The sequence below is a fragment of the Phocoena sinus genome, chromosome 11 (assembly GCF_008692025.1).
Source record: "Phocoena sinus isolate mPhoSin1 chromosome 11, mPhoSin1.pri, whole genome shotgun sequence".
Taxonomy (NCBI): Eukaryota; Metazoa; Chordata; class Mammalia; order Artiodactyla; family Phocoenidae; genus Phocoena; species Phocoena sinus.
In genome coordinates, this window is record NC_045773.1 from 96,101,187 (window position 1) to 96,113,811 (window position 12,625).

Sequence of the window (12,625 nt, forward strand, 5' to 3'; positions counted from 1 at the left end):
TTGGGGAACGAAGATCCCACGTGCCACGTGGCATAGCCAAAAAAAAAAAAAGGAGGGGAGAATAGATTCTAGTGGCACGCATCTTTTACCAAATCCTTCACCCATCCCCTTCTCCCTGCCTGGAGTATAGAAGACATGCTTAGAAGCAGAGCTGCCATCCTGTGACCAAGAAGCCCAAAGCCACACGAAGGATGGCAAAGCAGAAGGCTAAAAGAACCTGGGTCCCTAACGACCACTTAAAGCTGCTGTTTCAGCCCTCCGGGCTGCTGCTTACAGGGTTAAAATTAAATCCCTATTTGGTTTAGCCGCTGGAGTCTGATTTCTCTTACATATGACCAACTATAACACGTACATTTAATTCGCATTTGATCCAATTCCCCGCTAGGGCTGGGAATTCTAATATTCTTAGCCCGGATTAGTCTTTTACCCATCTGATTTGGAGATTTGTTATTTTTGTTTCCCCCAAATAACATAGTAATGTCTTCCTGATAATGAAAGTCATTCAAGTTATAGGCACAAGGGTATTCACTACAGATTTATTTGAAATAATTTTAAATAATCTAAATGTTCATCAATAGGAAATCACATGTATAAGTTATAGTAGGCCCATAAGCTAGAATACTTTACAGTTATTTAAAAAATGAGCAGATCCTTACTATTGACTTGGAAAGGAATCCTACTTCTGTTACTGAGAGAACAAAGGAAGAATACTCATATTTAGTATATCATTTGTCACTTAAAATATACATGATTAAACTTATAAAGAGATTTGTATATATACTTACATAAATATAAAGAAAATATCTAGAAGAACATGTACTAAACAGTAAGGAGATAGTTCTCTCTGGATCATAGAGAAGGGGAGGGTTAGGGAGAGGGGAAAAAGTTCACTCTTACTTTATAAATGTTATGCTGTTTGAGTTTATTACACAAAAGTAACTTGTATCTTGCACTAAATTCTAAAAATACAGAACAGCCTATATAGAAAGTAAAGTCACCTAAAATGTCACCACACAGAAATAACCACAGATGACATTTTGATGAATATCTTCGAGAATCTAGACCTCTTATTACATATGCATGTACTCACACGCTCTCATCTTCTGCAACACCACCCCATCCTTGGAAAATTCTTTCTCGCCCTCTTCTTTTTTTTTTTTCCTTTTTATAAATTTATTTATTTTATTTATTTATTTTTGGCTGAGTTGGGTCTTCGTTGCTGCGCACGGGCTTTCTCTAGTTGCGGTGCGTGGGCTTCTCATTGCGGTGGCTTCTCTTGTGGAGCACACGCTCTTGGCACACGAGCTTCAGTAGTTGTGGCTCATGGGCTCTAGAGCGCAGGCTCAGTAGTTGTGGCACACCGTCTCAGTAGTTATGGCCTGCAGGCTCAGCAGCTGTGGCGCACGGGCTTCGTTGCTCCGCGGCACATGGGATCTTACCGGACCAGGGCTCAAACCCGTGTCCCCTGCACTGACAGGTGGATTCGTAACCACTGTGCCACCGGGGAAGCCCTCTCGCCCTCTTCTGCTGGCTTCCTCTCCCTTATCAAACTTCAACACACTGGAGCAGCCCGAGAATTCTGTCCTGGAACAACTGCTCTCTATCACTGGTCCCTAAGGCAACTCATCCAGTCTTGTGCTCAAGCCCCTCTGCCGTGAGTTTCAGTCCTGAACATCCAGTTGCCCACCCGACAACTCCATCCAGACGTTGAAGTCACAAATCAGATGTATGTGTCAAATCAAGTCTTCAATATCTATCCATATCCTACTCCCCCTACCCATAAAACCAGACCTTTCCTAGTCTGCACTATTTCCTCACATGACACCGATTTCCACCTCGCTGCTCAAGCCCGGAGCTGGAAGTTGCCCTTAATCCTGCTGTTTCCTCACCCACCACATCAAACCCACCAGCAACCCTTCCAGCTCCATGTGCCCCGGCACCTTGATCTGACTCCCCACACCAACACACACACGCCCTTGAGAACGGACAGTCCTTTACTTCTATCCCTTCCATTGCAGTTAGAATCTAATCCGGTGTCCTTACTGTGGCCTGCAGGGCCCTAGGTGACCACCAGCACCACACACCCGCCTTCTGACCTCATCTTATACCGCTACACCCTCACTCCTTTTGTTTGGCCCTCACTGAATTCCTAGAACATACGAAGCTGCTTACGGCCTCAGACGTCCTGTCCATTTCCTCCCAATTGCCCTTGCCTCGCTCTCCCACCATCTCACCCATCAAGTCTGAACTCAAATTTCACTTCCTTCGGAAGGTTTGACTTGACTCTCCTCTTTCCATACTATCAGATTCTCTCACCTCACACTTTTTTCCTTCTTAGCTTTACCACTATCGTGAATGCTTATCTGTTTAATTGTTTACCGTCTACCTTCCTACTAGAATGTACTCCCTATGAGGTCGAGGACCTCTTGCCTACTGTTCTACCCCCAGGATCTAAGCCAGTACCTGGTACCTAAAAGACTCAACAGTTCATTGAGTGAGTGAACATATGAACATATGCACCCTCGTCTAACATTAAAAACAGATGGGGGGCTTCCCTGGTGGCGCAGTGGTTAAGAATCTGCCCGCCAACGCGAGGGACACGGGTTCGAGCCCTGGTCTGGGAAGATCCCACGTGCCGTGGAGCAACTAAGCCTGTGCGCCACAGCTACTGAGCCTGCGCTCTAGAGCCCATGAGCCACAACTACTGAGCCCACGCACCACAAGTACTGAAGCCTGCACGCCTAGAGCCCATGCTCCATAACAAGAAAAGCCACCGCAATGAGAAGCCCGCGCACCGCAGCGAAGAGGAGCCCCTGCTCACCACAACTAGAGAAAGCCCGCACGCAGCAACAAAGACCCAATGCAGCCAAAAATAAAATAAATTTATTTTAAAAAAGTGTAAATTGGTACAATCTTTAAAAAAACAAAAGTGGGATTTTGTTATAGAAGCTGCTTTGCAACAAACTTTCACTTTTTACTCATGTTGAACACCTTTCAAGTCAATATAATCTAAGTCATTCTTTTTGATGGCAACACGGTATATCACATGAATGTATCAATCTACTTAACCAAACACTAGCTGGGCATCTAGATACCTTCCAATATCTCCCTATCAGAGTAGTTTGTAATACATGTTGGCCTACATGTCTTTGCACAGTCCGATTTCATCTTTAAGGTCATTTCCTAGAAGTGGAATGACTGCTGTGTCAGAAATCTCAAATCACAACTTTGGACATTGAAGGAGTTTTTAAAAAACCACCCACTTCATTTACTCTCAAATAAAATGAAACGGAACACACGTTTTCAAAAGAGAAATACTAAATTCTTTAAGGTAAATGAAATTGCATTCTTATTAAAATGTATTTGGATATGGTCTACTTAGGGAATCTAATTCCAACCTCTAGCTTGAAGAAAATCTCAAAGTTGAGATCTGCTCAACAAGCCCCGTTATTAAATGCTGTAGGAATGAACAAGATAGTATTCGAAGAATCTATCTGGGCGGGAGGGTGGCTGTCCTTAAAGTGACTGTGTCCAAAAACAGAAGAGGTGGCAGTTGCTCTACACATTCCATATTTATTTACTCGGTGGGCCTGACAACACTGCCAGAAGGCTCTTGGAGTGGTAGCCCCATGAGCTACTGGCCCATCTGGGAAGCATTAGGGATCACAGTGGCGATTCTGTAAACTCTCTCCTTTAAAAGTCTCTCAGAGGGCTTCCCTGGTGGCGCAGTGGTTGAGAGTCCGCCTGCTGATGCAGGGGATATGGGTTCGTGCCCCGGTCCGGGAAGATCCCACATGCTGCGGAGCGGCTGGGCCCGTGAGCCATGGCCGCTGGGCCTGCGCGTACGGAGCCTGTGCTCCGCAACGGGAGAGGCCACAACAGTGAGAGGCCCGCGTACCACAAAAACAAACAAACAAACAAAACCTACATACTCCAGTCGTGGAGCAGTGGAAGATCCAAGGAAGCACCATCTAACAACCAACAGTAATTAATAAAGGACTCCTATCCTTTAAAAAAAAAAAAAAAAAAAAGTCTCTCAGAGTCAATCCTGTCTGGTTTCAAATCCCTCTTTCCCTTCGTAACTGCCAAAAGACAGCCGTTGTCACCCACACTGTCATCCATTCTCAGCAGCTGCTGGTTGTACATCTCCTCCTTTGCCCCAATCTACCCTTCTCCGCCCTCCTGAGCTCTTCCTCTCTAGCCCCTACAACTCAATCTCTTGGCAACAAATTCCTCCAAATCCTCAGCCTCTTCCTGGAAGAACATATCTCCTTGCCTCCTTCTTTTAACTAAAATGTGGCTGACTTCTGATGGCACCACCCGTGATCATAAGTGAGGTTATTCCAGGGGTCTCTCTGACATTTTTCTTGTTTTGGTATTGCAATGCAAGACTCATTTTTTAAAAATTGAGAATTTTTATTCTCCTATGTGCTAGAATACTTTCAGCAGCGCTAAAGTGATCCCTCTTTAAAGGACCGGCAGAGTTCCTCTGTGATGCAATCTGGACCATATGCATGTTTGTAGGGAAGTTCTTTAACAACTTTATTTCTGCTATGAATATTTGCCTATGTTTTCACGTCTGTTTTATTAAATTGTATTTTTCTGGAAAATTGTCCATTTTTCCAGGTTCTCATCAAAACTTGGAGGCGTGTGGACAACTGAAAGTTAAAATGTTAGCAAATGAACTCTAGGTTCTGCTCCAACCACACAACCCTCCCCAGTCTTCCTTCTCTAAGTGGCAGTACGATCCGATTGCTAGAAGACAGCAACCTCGGAGGCATATCCCTAACTCTCCTTCCTTTACCTACCGCTTCCCTCTGTCAGGAATTTACTAATTCCAGCTCCCAAACGTATCTGGAATCTCTCCATTTCTCACCCTCTCCAAAGGCCTCCAGTCAAGCTTTCCTCCTTTACTCTTCCCTCTTCCAATCAATTTCCAACATAGCAACTAGAAAGATTTTCTTAAAATATAAGTCAGATTATATCACCATCACACCCAATGCCTTTGCTCAAACCCATCCATATTTTCCTTCACCCTTAGTATAAAATTCAAACTCCTCAGCACGGTCACAGAGGGCTTCCCTGGTGGCCCAGTGGTTAAGACTCCACTCCACCTGCCAATGCAGGGGACGTGTGTTTGAGCCCTGGTCCGGGAAGATCCCACATGCCACGGAGCAACGATGCCCATGTGCCACAACTACTGAGCCTGCGCTCTAGAGCCCACGAGCCACAACTACTGAAGTCTGCATGCCTAGAGCCCGTGAGCCACAACTGCTGAGCCCGCGTGCCTAGAGCCCGTGAGCCACAACTGCTGAGCCCGCGTGCCTAGAGCCCGTGCTCCGCAACAAGAGAAGTCACCACAATATGAAGCCTGCGCACCGCAACGAAGACCCAATGCAGCCATAAATAAACAAACAAACATGGTCACAGAGAGTCGGTCATGCTCCCAGCTTCATTTCAAGTAACTGTCCCCCTTATACTACTATGATCCAAGAACTTTCAGTTTCTCAAAGATGTCAAAGTTCTAGCGTGAACCTTTGGGACCTCTAAGGAGACTGTGTTTGGTAATAATGTTACTAGTACTAAGACATTATTTGCTTTCTTCACTCTTCCTCTCTCACAAATGTTCAGTGGTGTTTTCTAGGGGCCACGTGTTGTGTGGTGTCACAACAGATTGAATCCAGAGCATATATAAAGTCTTCTATTAAGCCAGACATTAAAGAGATTTGCAAAAACATAAAACAATGCTACTCTTCTCAAATTTCTTGTTTTGAAAAGTCTGCTTATTTTTCATAAAAGTCTGTTATTTACATCAGTATGTAATGATTTATTACTGTTATTTTTAAATAAATACATTAAAAAACTCAGTCTCAATTTTTAATGTGGAAAATATTCACAGATATAACCCACAAAGCAAAAGCTCTCTGGGGATCCTCAATAAATTTTAAAAGTGTCAGGAGGGCTTCCCTGGTGGCGCAGTGGTTGAGAGTCTGCCTGCCGATGCAGGGGACACGGGTTCGTGCCCCGGTCTGGGAAGATCCCACATGCCGCGGAGCAGCTGGGCCCGTGAGCCATGGCCGCTGAGCCTGCGCGTCCGGAGCCTGTGCTCCGCAACGGGAGAGGCCACAACAGTGAGAGGCTCGTGTACCGCAAAAAAAAAAAAAAAAAAGTGTCAGGAGATCTTATTCCAACCAGTTTGAGAACCATTCATAACCAACCGTGGGCATTCAGTGAAGAGATTTTAAATGGATATCCACTTTCATCATGTATAATGGTACATGGAAGATGATGTGTGTATGAAAGAACTTTGAAAATCTATAGACTATGCTGCATTATTCATTATGTTAACTGGAGTAAATAGCAGAATGGATAACTCAAATTTTGACAGTTTTTGTTGTTCTGGTTTGAAATACATGATGTGATCAGAATTATACCCTTTTGGGGACTTCCCTGGCGGACCAGTGGTTAAGACTCTGAGCTTCCAATGCAGGGGGCGAGGGTTCGATCCCTGGTCATATATAATAAATATATGAATACAAATAAATAAATATAAATTTATCAAATATAAATAAATATTTTAAAAGGAAAAATCAATAATATCCTTTTTAAAACCACATGACTTACATTTCTGTGATAAAAGCGGATGCTCACCTGGGAGAGAAAGCTTTACCCATTATCACTTTATATAGGGATCCCTTTTGATTCAAGCAGGAAGAAAACACTAGAATTTCTCCCAGGGCACAGGCAGTGGAGCGAAGGGCTCCACTCTCCATTTCCCGACTCCCTACACTCTAGAAAGAGGAACAGTGGTCCAAACGGATAGAAGCAGCAGCCTCAGATTATAACTGACTAATCACAGTGAAAGGAACATGTAGCAAGATGAACACATGTGTTGTTTGAAAATACATACATATGTTTAAAATAGTTACATATATATAAGGCGTATAGAATACGTTCTTTCAAGAACACAATTCAGTTTAAATGAAAATCAACTGTTCACACAGAAACCTCTATATTTTTCTTAAAATCTATTTTAAGTTTTTAAAATATTGCTTAAAAAGAAAACACTTTGTATCAAAAAACACTGAAATTCGGATGGTCCTGTTTACGCTTTTCAAAATGTATACTTCCTGAGCGATATCCCAAGCCACGCCCTGTGCCCAGAGAGTGCCACGGAAGTGTCTGGTTAGTGGCTGGTTAGTATCAACTAAGATACTTCTAGAAAGAATGCTTGTTAAAAAAATAAACAAACAAATACCTCAGCAGCTGCAGTTCACAGAATGATTTCAGATCATCAGACTGTTTCCCCCAAAATTCCTAAAATTGAACAAAAGGTTGGTTGGTTGAAGCGGTTGACAGTTACTCTACCCGGCAACAGATCCTCTTAAGTCAAAGAGAATGTTCCAAACAAAAAGAATTTACCAGAACATCCTCCTCAAGGCGTTGCAGACCCCCAATATCCTTCTCAAGATTGCTCAGCTCTTGAAGAACTAAAGTGTGAAACTGTTCTAGCTTATTCAGTCTGAAAAAAACAAAAGCAACGGATTTCACTGGGACCACTTGGACGTGACACAAGTCCTTTTTACTCTTATTGCAAAGATAACTTCATATTTTTCTCTAGACGGTTCTTGTCTTAAAAATATACGTCTCCTTTCTCTTCTTTCCCCTTGGAAATGTTGTTTGTGAGGGATCCCAAGCCCATAAATTTGTTTTGAACCCAACACTTACCTGCACAGATGTATCTGGTTTAAAAGTTTTATTAGGCAATCTGGTGCTTGCTTTGCAGTTTCTGAATAAAGTGGGCTCCTTCTGTACCTAAGCTAAACCATACAATAACAAAATGAGCACGTTTGGCTTAAACATAACTACCCAAATTGGGTGTGGGCTTTGTATTAAAAAGATGTTGCCTGCACATAACATTCACAGCAAACATTATCACTAAAGAACTGTAATAAGACACCATGCCACACACTTCGTGTATTACCTCAGGTTTGATACCCATAAAGGACAATAAGCTAAAAATAGTAAAATTTATATTCAAGCTACTGATACACATATTGAATACCATGAACCGATTTCCATGAGAAATTAGCTTACACTGGTACTGCAGAGAATGAGATTGGAGATCTTCCACGTTAGTTCAATGATCTATGTTAGGGTAAGATACTTTTTTCAAATGTGCTAATAAATAACTCAGTAGGGATTTATAAATAGTAGGACAAAATGGAGGGGATGGAATTGGTTTCAAAGTTCACCTTGCAGGCGAGGTTTTGTGACAGCCTGTATGTGCGGTGTCTCAACTGGCCACCACTCAGCTGACCACCTGCCCACGGTCAGCTCCTTCTTTCTCCCAGACACCTCTCTCATCCACACGGCCCCCCCCCCCCGCCTTCTCTTCCTTATCTATCACTGTGACCAAATCACTGCTTCCTGGTTGTCCAGTTTTCTGAGAATGCAATCAACAAAACCAAACCTTTCCATATCGGTCCATCTGGTCCCATGGTAGCAAATGGACATGGAATAGCTGTCTTATAAATATAAACCACAATTCACAAAGGCACTAAAGTCAGTGACCACCGCTAAGACAAACCTACCTCCCCAGAGACTCAGGGACACCTTCACACAGGAAGGATAACAACGGTATTAATGAACATGAACCTGTTACTTTAAACACATAGCGAGCTAGCTTTTCATTTTGAGTGGACCGTTACCTCGTATTTTCTTTTCAGTTCTCTAGTGAAGTTTTCAAAGGTGGTGATCACTGCAGAACCTTTCAAGTTCTCTGGAATAACTTTTAAGGATGAGGTAGAAATGCCTTCTGAACAAGAAGAATAGAACATTAAATAAAACTAACAAAGGTCTCAAAATAGGTGTGCTCAGTCCCCCCGCTGCCCAGAGCATGGACAGTCATCTGGAAGCACAGATGCGATCCACAGCCGCCCCACTGGCTGCCCGGCTGTGACTGCAGCAGGGCTGACTCTGGCCGTGACCCACCAGGCCAGCTTGAGTCAAGAGTCCTCGGCGGATGCTTCCTGCTGCTTCCCACTAAAACTCGCTCTCTGCCAAGTGCTCATTTCATCCAAACTTTCCCAGCACTTTAAATCAGAGCAACTGATAGTACGTCTAAGAAGCAGGCTGAGGCGTCGTAAGAGGATTTTAGGAGGATGTGACGGGGAGGGCATTTCTAGGGGCAAGGCTGGCGTAACAGCTTCTGGGTGCCAAGGAGTTTTACGAGGGCTCATGAGGGGTCTGGCACTGTTCTAAGGGATCTGTATGTATCAACTCATTTAATTCTCACAAAATCCAAGTGAGACAGGCACTGTTAATGCCCACTTTTAACACGGATATCACGTAACCGGTGCAAGCTCACACTGACAGCTCCAGGATTGGAACCCAGGCTGCCTGGCTCTAAACCACAGCCCTCTAGTACCTTAGGGCTTCCAAATCTGCCTTCTTGGAGCCTTTTGTTTCCAAGTATCATAGTGTCACTCATACAGAAGGCCACCGCCACACATGCAGCCTTTTCAGATCAGGCTCCTTCATTTGTACAGAGTGCATATTTTTAACTCAAAAATTTAGCTAATAATCATCACCTAAAGCAGAGACCTAGGCCCTGAAAATCGCCACCAAGAATTAAGAGGCAGAAATCAAATTGCCAGGAGGAGACAGTGCTTGCTTTTATCTACAATTTGCGCAGCAATGCACTTGTCTCTGAAAGGACAAAGTGCTTAGGTTTTCAGGGTCCTGCGGCTACTGTGATCTTAAAACTGTAACTGCCTCGTAATTCACGTTGGGACATGCAGGGCTTACACACTTGCCACATTCTTTCTTGACCGGCTGGCTGGGTGCACAATGTTACCTGCCAAGTCTGTTTCTTCTGCCACTGAGGAAGGGCATCCTGGAGCATCACCTTCTTCCAATCGCGACTGTTTCCCCTTAGCGAAATGACCATCTGCTCTGTCTGAAGGCAAGCGCAGTTCACTGATAACCACACACAACGTTTCTTGGGTCCTAAATTTATCTCTCTGTCTTCCTGCCGGTCAGTATCTAGCCTTGATGAGCAGCAAGCGAAGCTCATTCCCTGCTCGTTACAAATCGCTTATCATGCGGCATGTTGACTAAGAACGCAAGTATCAAAGCACTCAGTCTACTGGTGCCTGAGAGAGGACCCACGGGAACGTGCATCCCTTTGATGAGCTCAGTGACGTTCAGGAACACCCCCCTAAGCAGGATACAGCCTGCGTCAAACAAAAAGCAGTAATGGTTGGCATCAAACCCACTTCCAGGGCTCTGGGCTAAAGAGCAAGGTGGCGAGGTTTCCAGGCCGACTGGCCCTTGGAAGCTCCTCGGATCGCCCCGCGGAGGGCGCCACCTGCTGGTGACACAGGAGCTTCGGCACCGAACTGACAGCTGCCTCGTAAAGGAGCTCATCTTGGGTCCTCGCTAGCTCAAGTGACTGAGAGCCTCCGCTGATGAGATTTAAATACAGATTCTGCTGTCAGTTCAGCATTTACTAAACATTTTCTTTTTTAAAACAAATTGAAGTATAGCTGCTGTACAAGGTGAGATAAGCTACAGGTGTACAATACAGTGGTTCACGATTTTAAACGTTATACTCCATTTATAGTTATTATAAAATGTTGGCTCTATTCCCCATGTTGTACAATACATCCTTGTAGCTTATTTTATACCTCATAGTTTGTACCTCTTACAGACTCACAGATATGGAGAAGAAACTGGTTACCAGTGGGGAGAGGGAGGCAGGGAGGGGAAAGATAGGGGTGGGGAAATAAAAAGTACAATATATTTTATTTTGATGTTCAGTTCACACCAAACATGTCCTCACCCCATCCGGGCCCTCTGTCTCATCAGTGGCGTCTTATCACTGTCAATAGTACACTAGCACCAGGCCCCACTGCTGCTTTTTACCATCCTCTTCTCTCCCGCCATCAAGGCCTGAGGCTCTGCCTACAGAAAGCATCCATACCTCTCTGCATCCCCACACCGAGACCGTCCAAGGCCAGCTCCCGGGAGGAGCTCATCAGTCCCATCCCTTCAACTGGCATCCCCCAAATCCCTCTCTTGCCCGAGCTCTCTCAAGCAGCAAACCTGTGTTTCCACCTGCCTACCCAACATCTCCGCTCAAAACCCACTCTTGGGGCATCCCTGGTGGCGCAGTGGTTGAGAGTCTGCCTGCCGATGCAGGGGACACGGGTTCGTGCCCCGGTCCGGGAAGATCCCACATGCCACGGAGCGGCTGGGCCCGTGAGCCATGGCCGCTGAGCCTGTGCGTCCGGAGCCTGTGCTCCGCAACGGGAGAGGCCACAACAGTGAGAGGCCTGCGTACCGCAAAAAAAACCACAAAACACTCTTTTCCATTCCTCCCCACCCCAGCTGCTCTTTCTTCCCCAACATACACTCAGCCCTGCCACACACACTTAACTGGGAAGACATCTGCTCTTCCCTCTCTCCTCCCACATCTAGCTAGTCACTACAGATTTCCCCCCTGAAAGTTCTGGAATTTCATTTCATGAATTTGCTCAATAAATATTTGAGGGTTTTACTATGTGCAGGGAGCTGGGCAAAATGGTGGGCAGATGGTAGGAAAGCAAAGAGGCAAGTTTCCCCTTCTGCATTCTACTGCTCTACCCTGGTCTCCTTCCAGCTCCTCAGACCCTGGGCCACTCTCACCTCAGGGCCTTTGCACCTGCCGCTCTTCTGACTTGCATCCTCCCCCCACCCCCCCATAACTACACTAAGGTTTCCTCTGGCCATCCAAACTAAAATTTCAACCCAACCCTCTAGCTCTTAAATCCCCTTCCCTGCTTAATTTTTACTTAGCCTCTATCACAATATAATATACTACACATTTCACTTTTCTTGGGTATTATGTCTCCCCCACTAGATGGTAAGGTCCAGTGAGGGCCCGTATGCTGTCTGTTTTGTTCACTAGAATATCTAACACGTAGGAAAGTGGCTGGTGCATAGTAGACATCAGTAGACATTCACTGAATGAAAGAATGAATAAGTGAGTAAATGCTGCAGAATATCCAAGATTCTACAAAATAAGATATATCTTATATCCTAAAAAAGGATCTGAGTAAAACAAGAATGTATTCTAATTATCTTATACTAGCAGTGAGGGTAGAGATACAGGAATATCAAAAACCTTAGAGACCCAAATACCTACTACATAAATAACAAACTGAAATTAATAAAGTTTAGTATTTTAAGATCTGCTAAAACTACCTTTTGGGAGGAACTGTAAAATACTAATTTTTAGAAATAGCACCATAGTAGGAAATACCAGTCATAAACATCAAAGTGACAGAAGGAAAAGAAATTTGCTATTAAAATTATGCAAAACAGAGAATAGTCAATGTTAAAATAGTTCATGCCCTGTGGTAAAACAGAAGATACATTTTTAAGAAAAACGAGTAACTTAGGTTTAAATGTCAACTTAGATTATTTTCTATTAAAGAAACAAAAAGGAAATAGCAAAACGAGAGGTAAAACAAGAAAGATAATAAATATCTAATTGAGAGAAAAGGATGACCAAATGCAGAAAGAACTAAATTAATAATACCAGATATATAGATAAAATGATCATATATGAATGATGACC

The 12,625-nt window shown here is 44.0% G+C and overlaps 1 protein-coding gene across 2 annotated transcripts in view; it reads right to left on the bottom strand.

The window, feature by feature from the left end:
* The window catches only part of SYCP2L (synaptonemal complex protein 2 like), a 62,708-nt gene that overhangs the window by 1,595 nt on the left and 48,488 nt on the right, over window positions 1-12,625 (bottom strand). For both annotated transcript variants that reach the window (XM_032648202.1, XM_032648200.1), the window contains 5 exons: window positions 9,860-9,961; window positions 8,712-8,818; window positions 7,729-7,820; window positions 7,423-7,522; window positions 7,259-7,317 (listed from right to left, as the gene is read on the bottom strand). In XM_032648202.1, coding sequence (XP_032504093.1) covers window positions 7,259-7,317; window positions 7,423-7,522; window positions 7,729-7,820; window positions 8,712-8,818; window positions 9,860-9,961 — 460 coding nt within the window. The remainder of the gene's footprint in view (window positions 1-7,258; window positions 7,318-7,422; window positions 7,523-7,728; window positions 7,821-8,711; window positions 8,819-9,859; window positions 9,962-12,625) is intronic.